The sequence below is a fragment of the Terrapene carolina genome, unplaced genomic scaffold (assembly GCF_002925995.2).
Source record: "Terrapene carolina triunguis isolate 2854851 unplaced genomic scaffold, T_m_triunguis-2.0 Scaffold211, whole genome shotgun sequence".
Classification (NCBI taxonomy): domain Eukaryota; kingdom Metazoa; phylum Chordata; order Testudines; family Emydidae; genus Terrapene; species Terrapene triunguis.
Genome location: NW_020664562.1, coordinates 725,489 through 752,857, shown reverse-complemented (window position 1 = coordinate 752,857; position 27,369 = coordinate 725,489). Strand labels below are relative to the sequence as shown.

The window sequence follows — 27,369 nt, the reverse complement described above, 5'->3', positions numbered from 1 at the left end:
CCCACACTAGCACTGAGCCAGCTAGCATGCTAAAAACAGAAGCGCAGCTGTGGTGGCCCAAGCAGCAGGACAGATGATCCTGTCCGAGATACTAGCTATGTACTTGGGTTGACTAGCCCCGTCCCGCCATTCAGGCCACTCCCAGCTGCGCTTCTCTTCTAGCGCACTAACTCAATGGGCGCTAGTGCGGGTACATCTCCTTGAGCAGGAGCAGTCACCTCCCAGCTCCAGCGCAGACATACTTGGTGAGGGAGGCAGGGTGGAAGCACACAGCTGTTCAGCAGGGCAGGGGAAGGGAGAGAACAGGTTTGAGTCTTTTGACTGGAACCGCTGAAGGTCTCTGCTTTGGCTGCTCCTGCCCCTGACGGCTAGAGTCTCTGGCTGGCTGCTCTCTGCAATTTTCCCCCAAGGCCACAATGGGGGGTATGGGGGGGGGGGGGGGAGAGACACGCCCTGCATGTTTCCTATTGTGTGTGTGGGGACCGGGTTCAAGCAGGGATAAACTGCCCTGGATCAAATGACAGTTTAAAGTGTTTTTGGCTGTCTACACTAGGGAGGTGCGTTAGTGCCCCTGTACTGGGCCCTGGCTACTAATGGCTGAGATCCTCAGTGGAGACGTGGCCTAACCACGAAGCAATGGATGTGAACATGGTGAATCAGAGCTGCAAGTGCCGTTATTCTGTGAGGCAGCCTGGTAACCACCCTGCCACAGGAAAACCCTGGCGTTGGCTTTCCACATGTGGTAGCAACAGTGGGGGCGCTAGTGTCATCTAAGCCCATCCAGAGCATCTTTCGGGACTTAGGTCCAACTTGCCACACAGGACATGGGGCCTTGGCTATGAATTCAGGGTCTGAGGGACGATGGGATGGGGGTGGAGGGTTGACAGTGCTGGGGCTGCATGAATGCTGGAGGATCCTCTGGGGAATCCACAGTGTTCCCAGCAGCCCTCTGGGGCCACTGTGAAGGAAGGCAGATCAGAGAGAGGCAAACAGCAAAAGAGACAGGTCCTCACTCTGTACCACAGTGGAGTCTTGGACATCAATCATGATGGTGGTGCTCTCGGTGGCTTTCTCCGTGTTGGCCGTGACGGAGGACAGCTCGGGTTCGCTCCTGCTGACGGCTCTGCTCATCTCCATCTGCAAGCTGCCCAGCAGGGCTTGGTCACTGGTGTCCAGGCCGCTGCAGTCCTGCTCTGTCAAGCTAGTGTTCTTCTCCTCGTTGAGCTCATGGGGGACTTTGAGGGGGCTCATTTCCTGCATAGCCCCAGCAAAGGCAGCATCACCGGCTGGGATTTCATTGGTTCTACAGGAAGAAAGGAGGAAGGCAAGGGGAGAGAGAAGGACAGATGGGATGGGGTGGGAAGAGGTGGGATGTGGGGACAACAGAAGTGAAGATGACAGAGGGGAGTAGGGAGAGCAAGTGGGGAGGAAATGGAGAAGACAGAAAGGAGAGAATAAAGAGGGAGAAATGGAGGTTGGGAAGTAAAGATAAAACGGGGAGAAAGAGAGAGAGAAATGAAACCATGTGTGCTTTTGGAATGATTGTTTTTGCAACGTTAGAAAGGCTTCAGTTGGAATATAGTGAACACTGGATACAGTGCCCAACCTCCAAAAAGCAAACCCCTGTCTTAAACAACCCTTTTAATGTATTCCAAAAATTTTCTGTGCAATATTCTTTGGTTAAAGATCAGCCTCTGCTAAGCAACCAAGTTTTCACTGGTCCCTTGCATGGCTGGTTAAAATGGATTTCCTAGTATTTCATCAGTAAAGGGGGATCTGAGGCACTCCTGGAAATAATGACTATTATATTATTTTTATATTCATATTTATTGGCAGCTGTTGGATTTGTCTCTTGTGTGCATTGAACTTTTCTCAGCAAGTTCCTCTGGCTACAGTGACACCAGTTGATGAAGGCAGAAATAACAACAACAATTCTATAGCGTTTTTCATCCACCACTGCTCTTCAAGTTCTTTAATGTCCTACTGCTGGAGTCTCCTCTTTCTTAAGGCAAGGACTGCCCTGTGTCCCTGAAACCCCATGCTAGCACAGCTGGGATTGCAACAAGCTGCTGGGGGGTTGGGAGGGAGCAGCAGATCCTTTCCTGCCTTTGCTGATCTCCAGTCTCGAGGATGAGGAGAGAAACGATCTCCCTGCGGGATATCCAGGAGGCCCTGGAGAGCATAGGTGGGAACATCTGAATAGGCTGTTGTATTCGATTAGATTTAATGGATTGGGCATAGCAGCCATAACACAAACGTTACATTTCATGTTGGACCTTGTAGGGAGATGGAGGGAGGGGTCCCAATTAAATCAGGAGCCACGAGATTTGCTGTCCCTGATCCCGATCTGAAAACATTTCTCTTATGCCAGAAACTAGACCTGGTCAGAGCTTTATCACCTTGGGAGGAGACAGGGAGACTTCCCAGACCCTGGAGAAATGAGGTTTACAGACCAAATCAGTGCCTTTTTTAAAAGCCAGCAGATGATGGTATTCTACATGACGGCTTACAGAAAGTTTACTACTGCACCTCGGGTGATTACTGGGGCACTGTCTGGAACATTGTTCTGAGCACCGCTTCCTGTCATGGGGAGGGCGCTATTGACCAGGATCAAGGAACAGCCCGGCTCCTCAGGACAGACTGGGTGGGGAAAGAGAAGCAAAGCAAAAATGGACTAGAGGCTGCCCAAGGCTGGATGACAGATGAAAGGAAGGGCTCATGCCTGGAGATGCAGAACCATCGAGAGATAGGCCCACCCACACTGCCCTCCCACCCCCAGGCGCCAGGCTTGCCATCTCTCCACAAGAAGGAGCCGCGGATCATAGCCATCAGGGATGGTGCGCCCTTTACCTGTTCAGCTCCTCGCCCGCCAGTGGCTCCTCCTGATTCGTGTCCTCCTTCCCCCCTTCATTTCTGGCCTGCTCTCCTTCCGTGGGATTGGCTTCCTCCAGGCCGGCCTCTTGGCTGGCTGATCTGCTCTCCAGGGCCCCAGCCGGCTCCTTCCCCTCAGTTCTCACTCTCCGGTGCCGACTGCGCCTCTGGCTCTGCCTCAACCGTGCTCGGTCTTCGATCCCTGCGCCTCCCCCTCCGCCTCCTCTCCCTCCCCCCTCCTGCTCAGTCAGATCACAGTTCCCATGGCATGATTTCTGATGCCATTGTTCCCTGTCTCTCTTGGCTCGAGGGGATGGGCTTTTCTGGTCCTCTTTGGTGCTTGGGCATGAGTTGGTGCCTGCGATGGGTTGGTCCAGGCATTCCGCCTGCGGGTGCTCTGCGCTGCCTCCATGATCCTCTTCACTCTTCTCCAGGGTTACATTTTCCCCAGGCATTTTCCTCCTGAATATGCTGGCGTGAGGGTTGATCAAGGGAGGGGCGTCCTTGTTGAGGCCCTCCTGGCTGGACATCTGCATGTGCCTGCGGAGCTGACTGGTACGCTGCTCCCACACCGACATGTGATGTCGCCTTCTCCTGTCCCTCCTGGGAAAGGAAAACAAAGGGGTTCAGGCCACCTCTGTGCTGTCAGAAACCCGAGAACCCACCCCTAGACATACAGCATGCACCTGGGCCCAGACGGACCCACACGGAGACCCTCATCACCCTGCTCCTTGGGCAGTCGCTTCCCGCGCAGCGGGCGTGCAATGCTACCACTCTGACTTGGGAGCGTTCTACACCCACTCGGCACTGGTGTCAACGCCTACACAAGACGCAGGGCTCTGGGAAATCAGGACCAACGTATGGGAGAGCTCAGACATGCAGACACATAGGCTCCGTACATCAAAAGACAGAACCCCACTGCTGGGCAGGCCCATACACACAAGCATGTGTGAGCCTACATATGCAAACACAAGACCATACACCTACAGACACAAGGGAACATGGGCGTGCATGAGCCCACACACGCAACTACATGAACACTTGAACCCATGGGGCCAGTATGTGTGGAACAATGTACACAAAAATATGGATGTTACAATTGCAGATCTACCGAGGTAAACACAACGGTACATACAATTCGCCTAATGTACAAACGCACATGGCCACATATGCATGGGCTATTCTACGCAAAATCCAGAGGCCGCTACATGCAAAATCGTGGGCAGACATGCACAAATGTTTGTTAGCAGTCTGCAGGTCTCATCTGGAGAACGCAGTGCATCCGCTGACGGGGACTGTGCTGTTTGGTTCATGCTGTTCAGGGTGACGTTGGTGGATAATAAGATCATTGCTATCCCAGATTAGTCCTAGCAAAGCGCTCAGGTTTGTGTGTATCACCAAGACATGGCTGGCTGACTCAGATGCCCCTGCACTGACCCAGATTTCCCCCAGTTCGGGCTGAGCTGAGAGAAGTCAGGGCAATAGTAGAGTCATGTTATTTGCATCTGATCCAGAGGTAGGAGGTGCCCTGTTCAGAAATAGATTCGTCTTAGGCTATGTCTACACAAGAGACCTTACAGCGGCACAGCTGTACTACTGCAACTGCACCACTGTAAGATCTATTGTGTAGTTGCTCTGTGCCGGCGGGAGAGAGCTCTCCCCTTGACATACTAAAACCACCTCCAGCAAGCGGCGGTAGCTAGGTCAGCAGGAGAAGCTCTCCCACCGACATAGCTCTGTGCGCACCACCACCGGTGCTGGAGAAACTTTTGTCGCTCAGGGGGATGTTTTTTTCACACCCCTGAGCGACCTACATTTTGCAGACATAAGTGGTGGTGTAGACGTGGCCTCAATGGCATACATGTCCCAGGAGAGAATGAAATTGGATCACAATGTACAGGCTGCCATCGCAGATTTCCCATGCCTGCTGCCTGGGTATTTGTCTAGGTCAGTGTTGGAGTCACTGAGGCTTTGGAATTACACTACAGCCCCTTAATCAGCGCTCTGGCATTTACACTGACACCCACATCAGGGCCTCTCTTCCCTGTCAGAATGGTGCTGAGGGGCCTTAATGTAAATAAGAATCAGGCCTGTACTCGGGGCTCCTGTGGGATCTCAGAGCTGCTATGAGTACTATCGGACTGGCCCCACTGACTTCTGGCTCTGCACAGATAACTGGAGGTGAGGAGGATGAACTCCTGTGTCATGTTCTCATTATTGCTCCTTCCAGTTTGAAGTCAGAACCCTCCATGACTCCCACCGGGTCAGGGGATTTCTTTTACTGGACTGACGGACTTGGTTGGGTTTCAGATCTCTCTAAGCAGAATACTGTGCAGCCAATGGCCCACTCTAGCAATGACCTGATAGGAAAGTATGATTATGTTTTGTCTATTAAACGTCCTCTTTCCATAGATCTTCCTCGCAGACCACAGCGTTATCCAGGTGGCTTGTGATGGATTAAATGTCAGAAGGAGCCATCATCCCATTAACAGGATTCAAAAAAGAACTTGATAAATTCATGGAGGATAGGTCCACCAATGGCTATCAGCCAGAACGGGCAGGGATGGTGTCCTTAGCCTCTGTTTGCCAGAAGCTGGGAATGGGCGACAGGGAATGGATCACTTGATGATTATTGGTTCTGTTCATTCCCTCTGGGGCACCTGGCATTGGCCACTGTTGGAAGACAGGACACTGGGCTAGATGGACCTTTGGTCTGACCCAATATGGCTGTTCTTATGATCTGTTCATTCTAAGGTGGACTGAGTCAAGTATTTTTTGCTGCAAGGATTTCTTCATTTACTTTCTAGGGAGTGTAGATCAGATCTGGACTGAAACGGACTCCCTCCACACCAGCAGGGCAGCATCTGGAGAGGACAAATGCAGTATCTTCTCTGGCTGAATTTCAGCCTGTTTTGCTAGGAGAGCTCTAATTGAGCCAACGGCCCTTGAGACGGATAAAATCTAGCCCGGGAATTCTGGGCCTACTAGTGGATAAACACCTCCCTTGGGGAGGGCAGGATGTCAACCTCCTCCAAGTGAATACTCTCAGGATCCAGCTCAGAAAACCATCTTTTAATGTTGCCTGTCTCTAACCTTCCCCTGGTGGGGAAGGTCACTGGAAAGGCGTTCCATGGCAGGTGTGGGGTCATTTGGAATCCTCAGATTTCCTTGACTCCTTTGAGTCTGGCTTTCTACTGTGTGGCTGAGATACTGGTAGTCTTCCTGGTAGTTGACCTGCCTCTAGCAAAGGCTGACGGGCAGATATCCATGTTGATTCTTTCAGAGCTATCTTTCCCCACCCTTTTTTTTTAAAAAAAATTGAATTTTTTCCCCCCAAAAATAAGGGGAGAATAGGAAAAAAAAAAAAAGACAAAAGAACAAAAGAGTAAAGGAATGGGAGCAGAAGGAAAGGAAAGGAAAGGAAAGGAAAGGAGAGACCAGGAGGGGAAAGGAGAGCAACATCTCAGTTTCCACCTGCCAGGAATTAACCAACGGTTGCTAATTAGATGTGCCTTCGTCACCTTGCAAACTCTGGTTCAGTGGTTCCAGTCTTCCTTGATGAAGAGATTCCAGAGGATAGTGCTGGGCAACTGCTCACTTACCCTCATTCACAGGATTCAGTTTTGTCACCCCTCCTCTTCAGGTGGACGTAAAGCCAGTGGGAGAGAGAGGGAGTGTGTTTGGGCTCCATTGCCATCGACATGCAAATGATAAAGAGACTGAGGTCTTTGGCATCAGACCCAGACTGCACAGTCTCCTTGCTGACTCGGTGTGTAGCTGAAACAGGAGGAGTTTGGATGAGAGTCCAGCCAAGATGTAGGGTGGTCGGGTAACGGACATCAGGTAAACGGTCTGCCTCTCTTGTGGAAAGGCAGCTCTTACAGAACTGGGAGCATGGTGCGATTTTATCCCATCCGCTTCTGGCTGAAACAATGGCAAACGTTTATCTTGGACATGAACTGCATCCCGGCGATCCAGACCTGTCACCTTCAGCTTGGATTGCTGCAATGTGGCCAACCTGAGGCTATCTTCAAAGCTAGCGTAGAACCCAGCTGCCCGCTCACTGAGCAGTACAGGGAGCGATAGCCATAGGGAGCGTGCTACAGCTGTTCTGCAACATCTGCACGAGCTGCCGCTTCCCTGCCAGGTGAAAAGGGGGCTGATTTTACTGATCTACAATGCCCCGTGTTGTCGGGGACTTTACCCCTGAGTGCCCCCCCCACACACACACACAGACACCACTGCACCAGCTGAGATCAGCTTTTACTCACAGTCTTTCCATCTGAATGGCTGGTGGCAGGGCATTCTGAGTGGAGGGCTCTCACCTCTTGTGCTTGCTTCTCTCCTGGTCTGACAGAGCCAAAGTCTCTTGGCCAACCGGGTGGCAGTAATGTTCATCTGCCTGCTCGGCCTAGTGCCTTGGCAGGGGAGGGCTAAATTCTGGGGGAGGAGGCTTGTACATGTACATTCTCATAGACGCGCTCAGAGGGTGGGCTGATGGGTGCATTTTAAGGGATCAAATAAAACCTTTAAAATATCACAAATGTGCACACAAACAGGCTTCAAAGGACAGACACCCCTACACAGGCACACAGATGCACACCAATAAACGCACGTACAAGCAAGCACACTCATACGGCACAAACATATGCATGGGTAGACACACACCGGCACACACAAATAAACAGACACCAGCTCACATGTACCTACAGTATCCGCACACACACTGAAGTGCTAACCTACACAAGTACACACAGACACAAGCAAACGGCAGCACAAGAGAGCACACTTAGTTTAGACACACACAAACCCCCACACACGCACTAACAGATGTGCAGAAGCAGGAGCACACACAAATCATATGCCCAGAGGAGCAAACATACGCTCTGAAATAGGCTATGTAGAGGCCTAAATTTAGCACGCACAAAAATACATGTAACCACATATGCACATAGCCACACACAACACGCAACCATATGGCACACATACAGTTGGCTGCTGCGTGGCTCCCACATCGACATGTGGTGTCTCCTCCTTCTGTCCCTTCTGGGAAAGAAAAATGAATGGGTTCAGTCCACCTCAACCCTGCACGGACTTGCACACCAACAGCCACAAGCAGAGAAACTCACACACACCTACGTATGTGCATAAAGTGATTTCAGGCATCCATCACTAGCATGCACACGCACGTAACTGCACAGCATGCGTATATATGTACAAATGGAAAGGGGTTCATCACACCCACAAACTTCTACATAAACATGTAGAGATCATGGAGCAAATACTTTTGCAAACAAATTCATCCATCCACACACACGCAAACAGATTTATACAGAGATAGGCACACACTGATATAGGCATTTCAAAGGTGTTGGGCCGCCAACACAACAGGGGCATATGACATTATATATATACAGACACATGCACTCACTGAGCCTTAAATACACAGCACCTGATTCTCATTTACACTAAGAGCCGTTTACACTGCTTTGACAGTATAAAGGATTCCTAAAGAGGGTTATGGAGAATCATGCCCATACGCTTACTGTAGCATTCAGTCACATATACATACACATGCCACCTAGAATACATGTGAATGAAACACATGCAAAAATATGTACAAAAAAGTACACATTTTGCCAACCCATATACAAATAATACATATTGTGTATACATACAATATATGCAAGGATATATTCACAGACTGCACACAAGCAAGAACTTGGTACCCATACAAAGTACATACACACAGGATATGCAAGGAAGCAAATGACTGCATGCACACAACTGCGTAACTATACACTCATCACCAGGGATAAGAATGCTAGTCCTCTTTGTACAACTCAAACAAAGGTATACAGACATGCAAAGAAATATTCACAGAGTTACACATTAATAAAGGCATATGTGCCCACGTGGTGACTTCATGACTAATATTCACTTGTGCAAATACTAATGCATATGTGTGCGGTTATATGCCAGAACAAATGCAGACATAAAAAGTACATGCTAATGTGACCATTCCTACATACAGTGGCAAAAGCATAAACATGCCCATGTGCCAAACCTGCAAACCCATCTGCACATTAGGCACTGACATACCACACCGCACACCCAAACCCATCTGCACATTAGGCACCGACATACCACACCGCACACCCAAACCCATCTGCACAATAGGCACTCACATGATGCACCTTACACACAAACCCACCCACATGGTAGGAACTTATGCACCACATACACAAATCCATCTGCATGGAAGGCACCCGTGCACTGTACATGCAAACTCATCCACACTGTAGACACTCATGCAAACCTGTCCATATGGTAGGCATCCACATCCCATTCACTCAAACCTACCTTCATGCTAGTCACCCAGTCACCCACATACACACAAATCCACCCTTGTCCACACATGCCTGCACACAGATACACGTACTTCCATAATTTCACTCTTCTTCCCCACATCCTTTTAGCATTAGGTCTTCTCCTCTTCACCTTTGTTTACACTCTACTTTAATTCCCACCGTTTCTACCACTGATACTCCAGCACTAGCAACCATGGACGTGCTAGAGTAGACAAGGCACAAGCAGCTGTCTAGAACTCTGGCCAAATTCGAGTTCCCCAGCCATCGTTGGCGCTAGTGGAGTACACTGTACTGGCAATGCTTGGTAACCTTTGATGGAAAAGTCTAGTGTAGACACAACCTTTGAGTATCAAACTTATTCCACCTATCACCACTTCCTCCCAATTTGCCTATATCCATCCATTTTCTAGCCCTCTGCTACAGTCTAAATCTCTTTGTTTCTTAAAATCTGTCATTCACACTACATCCAGTGGCCAGCTTCCCACACACTGACAGCCAACATGGCTCTGGAGGGCCCATCACAGCAGTCAGACTATGAGTTCTCTCCCCAAACCCATCCCCCAATATAGCCTCTTCCATCTCCACAGAAGAGTCATACGGGCAGTTCCTTTCCCAGGGAATGGGCAGGTCTTACAGCATCTCTGGCCCAACTAGAAGTAGGACACGCCAGAAATCCACCAAAGCAGCCTGTTCTCATGACAATCTCAGCCCAGTGTTGCAGACCCAAGAAGTTCAGATAGTTTGGATGCTATCTGGAGAAACAGATGAAGTCAGGAGCTTCCCTGAACCTTCACAGTACAGCTGACCAGAAGATGACAACTCCATTTTGCAAAGGATTTCAGCATTTGGCTTTGTTTAGAATCGGAATGAAACCTGAAAATTTCAAAAACCTCCACGGAAGGAAAATTCTAAAAAGATTTCCTTTAGGATCAAAACATTTGTCTTGAAAAAAATCAAAACATTGCATTTTGACTTAATTTTAGAATATATAATACCGAGTACAAACGTTTGAAACTCAAAATCATTTCAAAATGAAAAATGGAAATGTTCTGTCTCCAAAGTGACATAATGGGACGTTTTGACACTGGCAGAACTTTTTTGCTTTTTTTCCCCTGAAACAAAATCTCAGCAAAATTGACACAATTTCCCAAAGCGTTTAGATTTCTATGGAACTGCTTTTTCTGATGGGAAATGGTTCTGTCGGCGTTGTTCTGACCACATCTAATCCAGAGACTCACTTATTAAATCCCCTTTTTTGCCCCCATAATGGAGTCACTGATGGTTGCCCCCCCTCCCCTGCAACAATGGAATAGCTAGTGGGAACTCCTCTTACAGAGGAGCCAACAGGGCTCCTTCCTCCTCCTCCTCCTCCTCCAGGGATGACTGTGGGGTCTTCTCCTTTATCAGAGGACTCAGTGCAGGCCTCTTGCAGAGGGTGTGGGTCTCTGACTTCACACTCTTAGCACATTCAGAGATGAAAGCCTTTCTTATTGCTTCTATATAAAGACTTGAGCTTGGGATGTTTAGGACAGCAAGCACAATCAGTAACCAGCACTGTCTGTTGATGTAGCTACCACCTTGAAACTGCCACGATCCTCCGTAATTAACAGCAGACCTGGCCCCTTTCTATTGGTCTGATCCAATTGTGTTGCTTCAACACCATCAATGAACGGTGCCATTGCCCTGCATGAGAGCAACACCTCTGTGTTACCTGTACCCTAGATGTGCATGCATATGTACATGCCTCGCATTGGTGCTACCCCTTGCATAGTCCCCTCTCTCTTTCATGGCATGAGTGGCTATCACCATAAAGAGCTCAGGGACAGGTAGAAGCGGTTGCTGACACGGTGCATGCAGAGGGTGACTCACTCAATGGAGGGCATGTTGGGAGCAGACATCGGGCTGACTTCCTTGGCTTTCTGCAGGGCATGCTTTTGGTTAAAAGCCTCCTCTTCCTCCTGCTCATCCTAAATGTTAAACAAAAATGTCCATTACAAGGGAGCACCAGGGAGTTTACATCCATCCAGATGTTGCAGGGGATTTGCATGGTTATGCTGGATGCAAGATGCTGCAAACCTGGCCCCGTGCAGCCAGTAAGAAAAGGCTCGGAGTGAAGCCACCAGAGCTGAGATGAGCCTTCTGAATTGCCCAGTGTGGTTTTTATTTTCACAAAACCCAGTCAAAACTGACATGGTTTCCTCGTTATGCCCAATCTTTTCTAGAGTTTTCTCAGCGGGTTAGGATCCACAGCAGTGCCCCATCACATAGTATTTGCCATAGCAGGACCTACCCAGTCTGACATTCTGACTCTGGCAGTCGCTAATATATGATGTTTATCAGGAAGTAGACAAAAAATCCCATAGTGCTCCTGACTTATCATGACCAGAATGTAAAGACCAGAACCCAGGATACCTTCAATACTGCTGCAGAGAAGAGGGGGAGTGTACTGTACCTCTTTCCCTCCAAAAGATGTGTGAGGGGGAAAGGCTGCACTGGGGAGAATGGGACACTCGCTGCACTTAACAGACCCGAGCACTGCCAGTGTGGGAGCTGAGAGGGGCAGAATGGGGCACCCTCTCACCCCAAACCAAGCAAGTGGGACAATGGGGGGGTGGGGGGGACAGAGGGGTGTGCATGAGGATGAAATTGGGAGACCACCTGCTTCAATAGGTATGTGGGGAAGACTGGTGCCACCCCGCCCCCAGAGTATGTGGGGAGGATCTGAGGAGAAGGGAGCTCACCCTGCCCCCAAAGTGTATAGAGATATATACGTGCACAAGCACATAATGTGTGTGTGGGGGTGTTCACACGAGCACAGGGGGGGGGGGGGGGGAGGGGGGGGGGGGGGGGGGGGCGTAGTGTGCAGGGGGGAGCGCAAGGGGTGCATGTGTGATCATGCAGCATAGGGTGTGTGTGCAGGGGTGTGGTGCACAGGGGGGGCACATGTTGGTGCTAACAACTGAACAAATATTTCCCGGGACAATTCTCAGCATAAGCCTGGGGCAGTTCTGTGTATCCCAGTGAATTTTAGCAGATTTTCCCTAAGACTACTGAGGAGATTGTAAAAGTTTGGGGCTGGGACAAATTACTAGATATTTAGGTGCTTATCTATATCTGCAAATGCCCCATATGACTCCTGTATCTCGCCCCAACTTCTGACTCTCCCCTTCTTTCTCCTTCCCTGAGTCTTGTCCAGTCAGCTACTGCCCCTGCCAGTATCCGCACAGTGGGGTCTAGTGGCAGGGGGAAGCTGTTCTCGTTAAAAGAGGAAATCCAACAGCAGCAGCAGCCAACCCTGCCTAAGCATGGGCCAGGCCTGGACTACCAGCCAAAGCGGGTCTGATCCAAGGCTGCAGTCTCTGTACTGGGCAGCACTGACGTTTCTCTGCCTGTCTGACAAAGTGGTCAGGGTCCATTCCTGACCCCACATGGGATCATATTACCCTCATGAGCTTGGCTGAGTTACTGCAGCAAGAAATGCCATTTGTGGCCTTACGTCCATTCAGCCCCACTAAAACCCTGCACACTCTTTCCTTCATTGATGCTGCCCAGAATCAAGGATGTGAGGAAATGGAGGTGAATGGGAAAGCCTAGATTTCAATATCTCAGGTGCTTCGCTCCCCACTTCGGCCACATACACCATCCTGAAAGCATTAGAGCTGCACCAGTCTCCTCCCTCTCAAGTTAGCGAGGCAGTGACAGTAGAGAGTGGAGGCGGAAATCTCCCTGCGTGAGTCACCCTACAGTCACCCTTCCCCCTCCCTCTGAGGTGCCATCTGCACTAACCAGGAAATGAAGTCCTCTCGGCACTGCTCCCCAATGGGAAGATACACATTTGCGTGTGTGTCCCCCGAGGAAAGTTAGACAACATAATGGATTATTCTGCTCCATTTCACTCGCCTCAAACAAATCCGATTTACACTGGTGCTGGAGGCTACTCGCTGAGCCCTGAGAGCATGAGGAACAGACAGACCACATTGGAAATGGGCAGCATGGAGCCTCTATGCTTTGGGGACCAACCCATCCTAAGAGTAACAATGATCCTGGCTGTTTTTACCTATACACGGCAATCCAGATGGTATCAGATCCCAAAGACTTCCCAGCAGGGCACTGAAGTCTAGTCTGGCATTGTCTCAAGCTGCGATGGTTAACTAATGATAACTGCACCAGTGTCAGACAGGTAATAGGTGAGATGATTTTAAAATTGTTTGCACTTTCAATTTTCAGCATGCTGGACAAATCTTAGCTAATGAATCCTCACACCACACATTGGGAGTCGGAGATAGGCTAAGCTGAGGTGGAGAGATTACAGCCCTGATTCAGGAAAGCATTTAAGCACATGCTTTAGTTTAAGCATGGGTTTGAGTACTTCAGTAACTCAGCCCAAGGTTAGGGGTCTATTACAGTAGTGGGTGGGTGAGGTTCTGTGGCCTGTGATGTGAAGAGGTCAGACTAGATGATCATGATGGTCCCTTCTGGCTTTAAAGTCTATGAGTCCATGTGTGTGAGTGCTTTCTGGAACAGGGATGGACTTTAGCACGTGCTTTCCTGAATCAGGGCCTAAGTGATTTGCCCAGTGGTAAGGGCTTGTCTACACTTGAAAGTTATTTCAGATTAAGGTAGGGTGGGAATTTGAAGTGAAATAGCTATAGTGGAATAGCTATTCTGGTCAATTTCCCCATGTAGACAAGCCCTAAATCAGTGGTAGAACCAGGATTAGAAATCAGGCTTTCATCTCCAACCTCAGCCCACCAAGCCATGCCATTTTTCTCAAGGCAGGAGCTCAGTGATGCAGAGTCTTGATACTCTTGCCCTTCACCAACAGAAACACAGGTTCAAATCCTGCTTAGGTCCCAAGTGGAAGTGAGATTTGGTGGTCATAGCCATCACACTCTTCAAAACTACTGCCCAGGAGAGGCCCAAGGCTGGAAGAGCAGTGCATGACAGAGATGTATTGATAGAGCTCTGAGGGGGAACTGGGCTAGAACAGCAGGTGTGGGGCAAGGTTAGCACTGAGGAGCAGACAGAGGCCAGACTCAGTGCAGCATTATTAGCCCTCCTTTTCCATAAGCACTATGTTTACTCACAAATTTAAAATCAAAGAAGGAAAAAAATAGGGAATGGGCTTCCCAGGTGACCATGACAAGGACTCAGAAGTGGATTCCTGGGCCATATGGCATGGACCCTGTGTGGGGTCCATATGGACAGTCTGAACGAGGCTCATTGGGTAGTAAGGTGGGGGGGGGGGGAGGAGGGAGAGCATTAGCATCTCTTACCTTTGTCAGCTCCTGAGCATTGGCTAGGTTGTCCACAGCGATGGCCAAGAACACATTCAGCAGGGTGTCTGGGCGCGTTAAGAGTCGACACGTCATGTGATAATGGCCTGAGCTTCTACAGCGGCCAATAGGGGAACACACAATCCCACCCCCCTTGACACAGAGGAACATGCCGGCTTCAGAGAGAGGAAACAAGCACCACTGAAGGGACCAGGCAGCTGAGGGGCCCTACTTCACTTCAGGGATAAACCCTCTACTTTTCAGAAGCAGAAAGAGGCTGAATTTGAACCAGGGTGGGAGGGAGGGGTCCCCCGGCCAGCCTATAGCATGGTTCCTCAGCAGGAGATAGGAGTGCCGAGTGTCAGGGATACACTTTTTCCTCCATGTCTGAGGGGGGTAGTTGTAGGACCAGACTCTTACCCCTGCCATGTGAGATGCGGAAAGGAACTCTGGGACACCCACTCCCTCAATATGAACAGAGCACTGAGTCTCTGATGAGCAATGGGAGGAGTTATCCCCTCACAGAGAGACAGGACAGAGGGAGCTCTCACTAAAACATAGCAATCAAGAGGATACAATTTCCAAACAAGGTGAGGATGATGAAGTAGATGGAGGACCACATGCCTGAGCGGACCCCGCCCTGGGAGCGGATCCCGTTGTACATCACCTCGTTCCAGTCCTCGCCCGTCAGGATCTGAACAAACAAACAGGCGGCACTATCACCCACGCTATTATTTTATATATAGCCCACCAGTTTTCTATCTGCAAATGTGTGCAGGAGGTGGTCCAAGTATGCAGATCCTGTCTCAGGGACGATCCTGCCCCACAGCTGGGTTACATGGGGAGAAGGGATCTGCTCTGTGGTGAGGAATTAGGTGTCTTCCAGAGATTTTTGGAATCTACAACGTGTGGCAGCAGAACACCAGCTTTCATTTAATGTAGGGGTGTGGATCTCCACTCCTTTATGCCAGTGTAACTCACTGAAGGCAATGGAGATACACTGGCATAAGCCCCCATGTAACTGCATGGAGAACCAAGCCTTAAGCTTAAGAACATAAGAACATAAGAATGGCCCTACTGGGTCAGACCAAAGGTCCATCTAGCCCAGTATTCTGTCTTCCGACAGTGGCCAGTGCCAGGTGCCCCAGAGGAATGAACAGAACAGGTAATCATCAAGTGATCCATCCCCTGTCACTCATTCCCAGCTTCTGGCAAACAGAGGCTAGGGACACCATCCCTGCCCATCCTGGCTAATAGCCATTGATGGACCTATCCTCCATGAATTTATCTAGTTCTTTTTTGAACCCTGTTATGGTCTTGGCCTTCACAATATCCTCTGGCAAGGAGATCCATGGGTTGACTGTGTGTTGTGTGAAGAAATACTTCCTTTTATGTGTTTTAAACCTGCTGCCTATTAATTTCATTTGGTGACCCCTAGTACTTGTGTTATGAGAAGCAGTAAACAACACTTCCTTATCTACTTTCTCTACACCAGTCATGATTTTATAGACCTCAATCATATCTCCCCTTAGCCATCTCTTTTCCAAGTTGAAAAGTCCCAGTCTTATTAATCTCTCCTCATATGGAAGCCATTCCATATCCCTAATCATTTTTGTTGCCCTTTTCTGAACCTTTTCCAATTCCAATATATCTTTTTTGAGATGGGGCGACCACATCTGCACACAGTATTCAAGATGTGGGTGTACCATGGATTTATATAGAGGCAACATGATATTTTCTGTCCTATTATCTATCCCTTTCTTAATTATTCCCAGCATTCTGGTCGCTTTTTTGACTGCCGCTGTACATTGAGTGGATGTTTTCAGAGAACTATCCACAATGGCTCCAAGATCTCTTTCTTGAGTGGTAACAGCTAATTTAGACCCCATCATTGTATAGTTGGGATCAGGAGCGCCGCCAGATTTTCTGCTGCCCTAGGTGGCGGAAGGTCCCGCCCCGAAATGCTGCCACCCATAGAGGCGGTGGAAGGTCCCGCTGCCGAAATACCACTGCGGTCGCCGCCCCCCAAATTGTAGCACCCTAGGCGACCGCCTAGGTCGCCTAATGGGTTGCACCGGCCCTGGTTGGGATTATGCTTTCCAAGGTGCATTACTTTGCATTTATCAAGCTTCTAGATCTTTTGGTTGTAAAGAAAACTTCAGAACATGAACCACCTCGGGTGGTGGATAAGAATCAGATAGCCGGGGGTATTGTCTGTATGGTAGAAAAATCCAGCTGCCTCATTTTTACCAGGCCCCTACCTGAAACACTGTCATGATGGCTGCAGGGAAGGTGTCAAAGTTTGCAGAAGGAGTCCCATCCATGAAATTAAATCTGAAAACGAACCAAAGGGAAATGCACAAGCTGGAATATGGAGGTGGCACCACATCACTGTTTTCTGTCCTCTTAGGTCTGCTGCTCCTATAATAGCCTACCCCATCCATTCACCACTTCCCTCGACTTTCCCTTCTTCTTTGTCCCCATTTCACCTTTATCATGAGACAGGTAAGGACCCTGGAGCACTTCTGCAGGAATCTGAACAGACATCATGCCCATCGTGCCCTGAACTAGCCTGATCTAAGGTCCTTCAGAAAAAGGAACATTATTGGTAATCTGGTGAGAGCCAGAGAGGTGGGTCAGTGTTTTCCTTGAAAGGGTGGGAGATGATATTATTCACTGTAAATAAAAGGGCTCCAATCTTCCCTGGCCTTTCATGCACTTACCTGCCTCCAAACAGCTGCATTCCCAACAGAGCAAAGACAACAATGAAGAGGAAAAGGAGGAAGAGCAAGCTGATTATTGACTTCATGGAACTCATCAGGGAGACCACCAAATTCCTCAGGGATGCCCAATACCTGGAAAATGCAGATGTTACTGTAGCACTAGTAGTAGGACTGTGCAAAACAAGGGGAATCTGAATCTGTGATGGCAGCCAGGCGAGAGCTAGGAGCCAGAAGGGGATAGAGAAAGGGCCAGGTGGGCCGAGGGGTAGGGAGCCAATAGGCAGGGACGTATGTTCCTCTTTACTTACTTTGTTATTTTAAATATTCTCAGAAGACGGAGGGCTCGTAAGACGCTGATCCCAAAAGAGGTTCCTGGTCTGAAGATAGCCCAGACCACTTCAAAGATGCTTCCCACTGTGACCTGGGGGATCAGAAACACACATGAGAATACAGCCTGCGTACATAACATGGGCTTAGAGTGTCAAGGACCATAGTAATCACAGGAAGTCCCTCTCAGGTGTGCAACTCCATGTGATGGCCAGCCCTATGTAATCAGAAGCTAGTAGTTTGGATCTCAGTACTGCTGTAACAGACTATGTTGCTTGCCTTTCTAACCCTTCTACTAGGAACACCCCCTCCCCACAGCCCTCTGGAAGGACTGTCCCATTCCCCTTCCCCTCTTTAAGTTATGTTGTAACCCCTCCCCCCCCCCAGAGACCTGCAGACTGTTCTGCTGCCTACAACATTTGCTCTAGTTTCATGCACTGCTTACCCCACAGTCAAAGCAGTTGAAAGAGGAATGAAAGTAAAGGCGCGGCCCCATTCCATACATCTTTAAGGACATCTCCAGGAGGAAGAGCCCAAGGAACAGGAACTCTGCATAGTCTGAAACAGGGAAATTCAGGTGCATTAGCTACACATCTGCTTCTCCTTATCTGTGCTTAGAAAACAGTGTAAAGAGCTGATACAGTGACCCTTGCATGGGGTGTCAGCAGACAAACCTTCAACACTCCAGGAGAACCTCTACCACTTGATCTAAAGGAATAACTCCATTAGCTGGTTGCAGCTGTAGGTTATTAACCCCTAGTGGCCCAGCCACTGCAGGGGGACATGACAGACTTTACCAATGTGTTATGCTGATACTAGATTTTATGGGACCTTGTGCAAAGACAAGCAGAGTCCTCAAACAGAGCTCACTAATCCACTCAGCACATTCTAGGAGACAGGACAACCAGACAGGGGGATCAAGGTCCTTTTCACTGACTCTGTAGGGAAGGAATGTGGAATTGGTTGCTTCTCTCTGGAGATCTAGGAAGTTTGTGCATCATTAGCTGGTACGCAGAGAATGGATTAAGGTGCTTGCCTTCATGAATCATAGATAACTGGACCCACAAACTAAGTTTTCAAAGGGTGTGTGTTATTAGGGATAGTGTCACAGAAGAACGGGTGCACTCATTTAAGTGAAGTCACTTCTGCAGTGGAACACAGCTGTGGTTTAACAGCACACAACAAACACTGCACAACAGTTTTAGGGGCAGAAATGAAGAACTTCTCCAAATTAAACTGCAGAGGAACTTTCATAGCCCTGATGTAATTACTCCACAGCTGAAGTCTTGCCAGGACATGCAGTTATCAGCTGTACGCTTGTGAAAAGTGTCACAGGATCTTTCAGGAACATTAGTGGCCAAGTCAGTTTTCCATATTGTCCAAAAGGTGGCTCTCATTAGAACCAGCTGCCATACCACACCATGTGCTGACATCTCAGCAGACAGCTTCATAGACTTGAGCTGAATCCGTATTTGAATGGGAGTCTTTCAAGGTGTAGCAGGAGTGGTATACATTCAATAGGTGTTACTCATCCTACCGTGTGAGTACTGAACCAATGCCCCAGGAGCACTATGTTGCTGTCTGTAGGACAAAATGTAAAACTGAGGTTCTGATTATTCATGGCCGTTAGTTCATGGCTGTCAGATCTACAGCAATTTTTTTAACTCTGGTGCCCTGGACAAACTCTAATTGGGAATTATATTCTGTCTCCCTTCAATCCTCATTGGATTCAGTTGGCTGTAAAACACTTCTCATTTGTGCCCAGATCTCTTGTGTAGTGTCATTGTTTCTATTAAACAACTCAAGGATGGCTGCATTTCTATGCTGGGACAAAGGATTCCACTCAGACCTATCTCAGAAGGGTGTTAATTAGTCTTTGTTCATTACATTACTACAGCAGGGTAAACTTACTATTATGTCCCCACTTCACACTGATACAAAACAGTCACCTCCCTTGCAATCCGTATTGGATTTGAATGACATGAGTCCAGTCAAACTCATTCTTGTTTATCTGCTGGGAGGGAAGCAGAACTGAAAATGATTTCAGTGATGAAGAGCAAGACAGCGGGCAACAGTGGAAATGGGCTGTGTACAATATTCAGGATGGCAAGCGTGATTCTGATCTCCCTCCAGGTTCATGCCAGTCTGATCCCATTGACCTCAATGGAGTTCACTCCTGATTTACACTGGGGTGACAAGAGAATCAGACCCAGCGCCGCCAACAGCTAAAGATCTTCCTGTAACAGGCTGTGAGTTGCTGCCCTCTCCAGTCCTCCTGGAAAGGCAACAAACCATGCCATATGCTGATAGTCCTGGGGCTCCAAGCAGCCACGTTTTACTTGCACTGATGGCTGACCCGGGGTCAGCGGGGTTGGTGTTCTGTACAACCTGTCGCTGTAACACACCCAAACAAGGAGAGGGACCTGGAACTCACAGAGGAGGTGGGTGAGCCACGGAGGCTGGTTGTGATGGACAATGGCAACGCAGGCAGTGTTGAGAGCCACCAAGCTCAAGACGGTCCAATAAAACACTTGGGATTTCACCATATGGCGAACGGAGATGCGCAGAAGTCGCTCCTTGTGCCGGAAATAGGAGGCGCCATCCACTTTAGCGCTCCTGATGCTGCCACGAGCAAGAGGGGTACCTGAGGGGGAGAGGCCAGAAGAGAACAATGGAACACGGTGGTTTTGCTCAGCAGAGGACCTGACCAGGTCAATCTCCCTTCTGACCAGGGGATGGGAGGAATTATTTCCTCACTCAAGAGCTCCACTATGGCAGGATGGGCTTAACCTGCCAGCTCCTATACAAGCTCTGTAAAGCAGCAGAAACAGTGTGGGGGCTCCATTCTCTGTGCTAACAACGGACAGAAACATAAGGTCTTAGCCCATCTCCACTTTGGCTTTACTCCCCTCAGGATTTTACAAGATGCTCCACATCATTAGAGGACTTGTGGGGAGGAGACTCTGGACTGCCTTAGCATTGGGCTCCGAGAAAGTCTATCACACAGGCTGGCGAACTGGCCTCCACTCACCCACGGAGGAGATATCGACACAATGTTCGTCACTCGAGTCACGATTCACTGCTTCTGTCCGGTTCCTTTTGATGGTTGCTCTCCTGAGCACTGGAAATGAAGAAGAGGGGAGCTCTAGTTACCACTGCATCTAAATGCTGCCCGCAGACTGTTCGACCGACTCCTATCCAGGCTGTTACTTGGTACCCAGCTAACCCAGTAATCGGGGTCTCAGTAACTGAATGGGGCTGCCGTCCAGTTCCCAGCACTAAAGTAAGTCAGGCGCTCTGTACCGAGAGAGGCTACAGATTGGCTTCATGCTCTCTGGCGTGTTGTACCCTCCCTAACCAGGAGAGCTGCTGTCGAGCCCCACTGCTCTAACATGATGGCCTCCTGTTAACCAGCAGAAACAGTGGTTTGGTTCCCAGCACTCCCCATAATCATGTATCTAGTTCCCATTGCTCTAGTGAGTTAAACTGGAGGTTGTAGCTGGAGGCAGAAAAGGGAATGCAGCTACATTAGCTAGCTTATTGTTTTCCTTACCTTCCAAGGCTGATGTCCCAGCATTTTTATTCTCTTCAGCCAGCATTACTTCCTCTGCATAAAAACAAATGGTTTAGTAAATTGTCTCCAAGTGTCTGATATACCAGGGAATGAAAAAAAGAAAGCTCAGAGCTCCCACAGACTTCACGTCTGGTGCTCCCAGCCAGAGGGAGGAGGAAGGGCAGTGAGGGAGAAAGAGACAGAGAACCCGTCAGAATCATAGAAATGTAGGAGTGGAAGGGACCTTGATAGGTCATCTAGTCCAGTCCCCTGCACTGAGGCAGGACTCAGTATTATCTAGACCATCTCTGACAGGTGTTTGTCTAACCTGCTCTTAAAACCCTCCAATGATGTAGATTCCACAGCCTCCCTCGGCAATTTATTCCGGTGCTTAACCACCATAACAGTTAGGAAGTTTTCCCTAATGTTCAACCTAAATCTCCCTTGCTGCAATTTAAGCCCATTGCTTCTTGTCCTGGCCTCAGTGGATAAGTAGAACTATTTTTAACCATCTCTTCATAACAACCTTCTATGTACTTGAAGACTGTTACCATGTCTCCCCTCAGTCTTCTCTTCCCCAAACTAAACGAACCAAATTTTTTCAAACTTCCCTCATAGGTCATGTTTTCTAGACCTTTAATCATTTTTTTGTTGCTCTCCTCTGGGCTTTCTCCAATTTGTCCACATCTTTCCTGAAATGTGGTGCCCAGAACTGGATACAATACTACAGCTGAGGCCTTATTAGTGCTGAGTAGAGTGGAATAATTACTTCCTGTGTCTTGTTTACCACACTCCTGCTAATACAACTCAGAATGATATTTGCCTTTTTTGCAACCGTGTTACACTGTTAACTCATATTTAGTTTGTGATCCACCATAGCCCTCAGATCCTTCTTTGCAGTACTCCTTCCTAGGCAGTCATTTCCCATTTTGTATCTGTGCAACTGATTATTCTTCCCTAAGCGGAGTATTTTTTATTTGTCCCGATTGAATTTCATCCTGTTTATTTCAGACCATTTCTCCAGTTTGTCAAGAGCATTTTGAATTTGTTTTGAAGGTGAAACGATGGAGGAAAGGCAGCATCCATTACATGAGAAAGCCATGTAGTGAAATGGAACAGTTCCACCATATGACAGCAACATGAGATAACACACGATTAGTCAGGAGATGCTGCTACACTGCCATTAGTGTTGATTAGAACTGTACTAATGTGCAGTGGAGACTGGGAGCCCCACCATGGCTTCCTGCACCTTGTGAATGAGCAGATACAATTTGACAGTAGTGGAAAGAGTCAGCTACACAACACAACGTCAGCCAATCGGAAAGAAAAATGACTTCTAATCCACTGTCCTGCTGCCTCCTCCAAGAAGAAAGCTCTCTTAAAGGCCAACAAAGATGTTTAATAAGTAGAGCCGGGCTATGTTTTTAGACAAACGTTTATATTCATTTATTTGATGAAAAATGCAGTTTCAGTTGACCTTAAACTATTCACAAATTTTTACACCAATAATTTTGGTTAGTCACAAAATGGCCATAGGAGGAAGTGATGGTCATGCTACCACCCCTCCATTATAGCCTTTCGCCCAGTGATTAGGGCACTCCCTGGATTGTGGGAGATGCAGGTTCAAATCCCCACTCTAAAACAGACCCAAAACGGGACCTTTTAAATTCACCGAAAATTCTGAAAAATTTCAGATTCGGTTTGATGAGAACTGATTTTTTTATCCAAAATTCTTGGGTCTCCAAAACATGTCTGGAAATCTCCACTCTGCCTTGCAGGATTCCCAGTACGCCCTGCTTCCACTCAGAGCAGAAATACCATGGAAACAACACTTCTTGTTGCATTTGGGGCTTCCTTTTCTGTCCCAGCCAGAACCAGAAAGCACATAGGCATGAACCAAAACCCTAGATCCAAACTCCCCCGAACACTGGAGAAGTCTGGAACTAGATCTACAGCTGAACTTTGTGGCTCAGGCTCATCTTGAAGTTAATAAAACTTCTGTGAATCTCAACACATTGTTGGTATGAGTTTTGAATGAAGGTGCAAGTCTTTTCTTATTTTATCTGAATCCATTCCCCCAATCCTATTTAAAAACACTTCCTACACACCATGCCCTAAACAGAATCCTTTGGCTAAATTCTTCGGTGACAAACGAGGACATAAGTGACACACTGGTGACAAGTTAGAAAACAGGTGTGATATCCAAAGTCTATATCGTGTCTATTTGGAAATCTATAGCTGTGCAGAAAAAGCCTTCATTCTCTTAGATGCAGTCACAGGTCGGGAGCTGGGGATGGAATTGTTCTCATCAAAAAAGTTCTCATCAAAGGGACCATGCATCCAGTCAGAAAACCCTGCAGGGGTGGAACTGGCTGGAAAGTGACTAACTGACCCTCACCTACTCTAATTTATGGCCCCACCATAGTAGATAACTTCAGAAAATTAAAAGCCCCACCCAGGCCTCTCAGTGTGGCGGGAAGTCCAACCACACAGAGTTTCAATATTTAACATATGGAACTGGCACCTCTATATAAGTCATACGTACACACACAAATCTTTGTTAGAGTGAAGTGAAGCACATGCTGGTGGTTTGACTTGTATACGACCTTTCAGTAATGTGATAGTTAAAAGAAAATCACAAAAAACAAACATTAGAAACCCAGGAAATTCAGGGTTAAAGTTAAACTAGAAACCCAAATCTCGTTCACAGCTATGTTACCAAACTGCCTTAACTCTGTCCACCTATCATTGGCCCTTCTTTGCATGCACAATATTAAAAATACGCTCCCCGGAATGTGGGCTTGATAATCTGGTTTGTACGTCCACCTTTTCAACACAGCTGCTAAGTGCTATGTTGGGTCATCACACCTGCTGAGGCTGTTTTCCTGAGAGCTCTGAGTTCATGATCTGAAGCTGAGAGGATTGTGCGCATGGAGATGTGTTAGCTCGGTCACTAATGACACCTGGACAAACGGCTGCCCCATGGACGCATTAGTGCTGAGCTTCTCCTGTGCTCAGCATCTCCCAGGATCAGCTCCTTCCTGAGGATGAGGAATGCTAGCATACTGACGGCAATCTGTCAGACTCCTGTCTGTGTGCTGTGCATGACTGCAAAGGTGGTCATACAGCAGCATAACCACTCTGGTTTCCATGCTGCAGTGAGCTCCGTGCAGGCACAGGGATCTCCCTGGGGGAGCTCCCTGCAGGACTGGTGGGTGGAGGTTGTATGGAACACTAGAATTGTGGCCAAACTACTTAGTACTGGAGGATAAGTCTGAATTTCTGATTTCCTAAGGGCATCCTTATGGGAGAAGAGCGAAAATCTTTTAGCTGTGTCATTGGGCAGCTGTGTTAATGGCCACTTAAGTTAGCTCCAATGCTCGTAGGCTACCAAACACGTTGTCCCACCCACTCCGCCTGGGATTTAGATATGCCTTGTTTGCACGTTCAGTATCACAGTGTACCAAAGGAATACACACCTTAGCCAAATCCTGCCCTTGCTTCTACCCATGTCACCTCCTCGGATGGCAGTGGACTTACGCATTTGTAACCAAAGGTGAAATTCAGCCCAACCATAGCACCTTTCATGCACTCTGGCCGCCAACGTGCAATTCAGTCGCATGCGACTCAGCAGAACATTTTCTGCCCCGGTGAAATATTTTGTGGGGGAAGCGTGCAGCAGAGACAGTCTGGGTGTGGGGGAGGGGCAGAGAACCGTATGGACCCACAAGCTGTACAATACGGAGCTAATTCATTCATCAGTGATGGCAGCCTCCGACTTCGCAGGCATCTGCTGAACTACACAGTGAGAGCAGCAGCTCCCCTCCCCCGAGCCAGTGGGGTCACCCCGTCATTCACATTGAAATGCTGACCCTAGGCCTACCACCAGCCTTACCTGCTTTGTCTATCCACGCCCTATAGCCATTCAATTCCCGTTCGATCTGCTGCTGGCGACGCAGCTTCATGAAGGCTCTGCGGTTCTCCACCCGCTCTCGCTCTTTGGCAAATTCCCTGTAGACACAGAAGGGCAACGTTGGTTTTATTGAAGAACCGTGGCATGGCTGGGATAAGGAAGAGGTGTGTGTGAGAAAGAGAGAGAGAGAGAGCGAGCAGGGCAGCACAGCTAGGGCAAGGGTGTGTGTGTGCAAGATGGCACGGCTGGACCATGGTGTGTATGCGCATGTGAGCAGGATGTTATGGCTGGGACCATTGATGTGTGTGTGTGTGTGCGCACGCACGCAGGGTGGTATGGCTGGGACCACTGGGGTGGTGTTTGCAGGGTGGCACGGCTGGGACCATGGTGTATGTTTGTGTGCATGCAGGGTGGTATGGCTGGGACCATGGGGTGTGTGTGTGTGTGCGCGCGCAAATGCAGGGTGGTATGGCTGGGACCATTGGGGGGATAGTGTGTGCAGGGTGGCACAGCTGGGATCATGGTGTGTATGTGTGTGTGTGTGTGTGTGTGTGCAGGACAGCACAGCAGGGCCAGTGGCAGGGTTGGGACAGGGCTGGGCCAGTGCTGTGCAAGTTGGCCCAGTTGGGGTAGAAGGGTGGGCATGGGGCAGCATGGCCGGGACAGGGGACAGCTCTCAGGGCACAATGTGGGGTGGCAGGCTTCGAGGGATGGACAGAAGGATACTTGGGAGGACTGGGAGGAGAGCCAGCGCGGTGGAGGGGTGGTCACACAGCTGGCCGGCTAGGGCACAGGGAAGTCAGAGGGATGACTGATGCAGATGGAAACACTGCCCTCGGACTGAGGCACACGGAGGAAGGCTGGCTGGAGCAGATGGGTGAGATGAACAGATCTACTGAGTCAAAGCATCAGTATAACTGGGATGAAAGGGACCAATGGACGGGACCAAGGTACAGATGGAGCAAATCTACAGTGTGGTGCATGGAGGGGGGTGAATCAGTAGGAAAAGTAAGAAGGGGTCAGTGTGGGAGAGAGGAGTGAAGCTGATGAATGTGCAATGAAATCCCCATGTTCTCCAGCATCCCTGACCAGGGGCAGCCCTGCCCAGCACCAGTGCATGGTCCAGAGGGGCAGGTTATGGCCCAGATATTAACTCAACTCTCCCTCCTCCCAGTGCTCGCCAAGGTCTGCCCCCCCCCGACCCCTTTCAAAGGTGTGGGAGGCACGAGTGGGCGGGACATGCAGATGCTCTGTAGACTCCTTAGCGTCCCTCCACTTGGATGGGAGGAAAGAAATAGCAGATGGGACCTGAGAAGGGGCATGCGCAGTGGGTGAAGAGCCAACGCTGGGCAACCCCAGGGGGTGGGCAGTCTGGGGCAGGTAGAGCCAGACCCTGCAGTGCTTGATACAGGAAGCCAGGTGAGAGCATTCCTGCTGCATGAACTGATATTCTCTCAGCCCATCTCCCAGAGAGATGCTTAAAACTCCACTCAGTCACTATGTGCTGGCTTGTAGTAGGCACAGCTCCTCTTTACACACACTGCAGTGTTGCTGTGGGGGGGGCGGTAGAATGCATTATTAAGACAAAATTTATTCCACTGCAGCCCTGCTGTGTGCTCCATGGATCTGTGCAAGCTGGGGAAGGCCAGGGTGCAGATGTGAGAGGAGGGGAACTCCCCCTCTGCCCCCCCACAGAGCTGACAGCCCAGCACGGGAATGAGGCGAAGAATCAAAAATGACCAATGTGACCCAGGTGAACACATTTTTCCACCCCTGCTGCACGGCACTGCCTGAGCGCTGTGGTCCCACCCGGCCAAAGAGACTCTCCATCTCTCAGTCATGGAAAACAGATCGGACAGATATTTTAAGTGTGCAGCCTCCTCAGTGCCTGACTTCACAGCCCCTTCTGCCAGGAGAGCAGGGGTCTGAGGGGGATGGGCAGGGCCGGCTCTAGGATTTTTGCTGCCCAAAGCAAAAACAATTTTGGCCCCCCCCCCCCCCCCCCGTTCTTTAATTACCCCACCCCCGGCCCCGCTTCAACTCCGCCCCTTCCCCAAATCCCCAGCCCTGCCTCCTCCCCCCAGGCTCTCAAGCCTAGGAGGGAGGGGGAGAAGCGGCGCCCGCGCCGCGGCCACTCGGAGTCTCCCCCTCCCTCCCAGGTTTGAGAGCCTGGGAGGGAGGGTGAGCAGCGGTGCGCGAGCGGCAGCAGCAGCGGAGGTGAGCTAGGGCGGCCGGGGCACATTTTTAGGGGCGGCATTCTGGCGCCGGACATGCCGCCCCTAAAAATATGCCGCCCCAAGCACCACTTGTTTTGCTGGTGCCTAGAGCCGGCCCT

At 49.3% G+C, this 27,369-nt stretch overlaps 1 protein-coding gene across 3 annotated transcripts in view; it reads right to left on the bottom strand.

The window, feature by feature from the left end:
* CACNA1E (calcium voltage-gated channel subunit alpha1 E) overlaps window positions 1-27,369 on the bottom strand; it is a 211,045-nt gene that overhangs the window by 58,899 nt on the left and 124,777 nt on the right. For 2 of the 3 annotated variants that reach the window (XM_026656079.1, XM_026656080.1), the window contains exons 8-21: window positions 25,017-25,132; window positions 21,122-21,175; window positions 20,600-20,689; window positions 20,003-20,212; window positions 18,014-18,126; window positions 17,550-17,662; window positions 17,242-17,373; window positions 16,780-16,852; window positions 15,095-15,212; window positions 14,519-14,586; window positions 11,112-11,209; window positions 7,861-7,917; window positions 2,851-3,474; window positions 1,014-1,303 (exon numbers count right to left, since the gene is read on the bottom strand). In XM_026656079.1, coding sequence (XP_026511864.1) covers window positions 1,014-1,303; window positions 2,851-3,474; window positions 7,861-7,917; window positions 11,112-11,209; window positions 14,519-14,586; window positions 15,095-15,212; window positions 16,780-16,852; window positions 17,242-17,373; window positions 17,550-17,662; window positions 18,014-18,126; window positions 20,003-20,212; window positions 20,600-20,689; window positions 21,122-21,175; window positions 25,017-25,132 — 2,156 coding nt within the window. The remainder of the gene's footprint in view (window positions 1-1,013; window positions 1,304-2,850; window positions 3,475-7,860; window positions 7,918-11,111; window positions 11,210-14,518; window positions 14,587-15,094; window positions 15,213-16,779; window positions 16,853-17,241; window positions 17,374-17,549; window positions 17,663-18,013; window positions 18,127-20,002; window positions 20,213-20,599; window positions 20,690-21,121; window positions 21,176-25,016; window positions 25,133-27,369) is intronic. The other variant, XM_026656081.1, reaches the window with a different exon arrangement.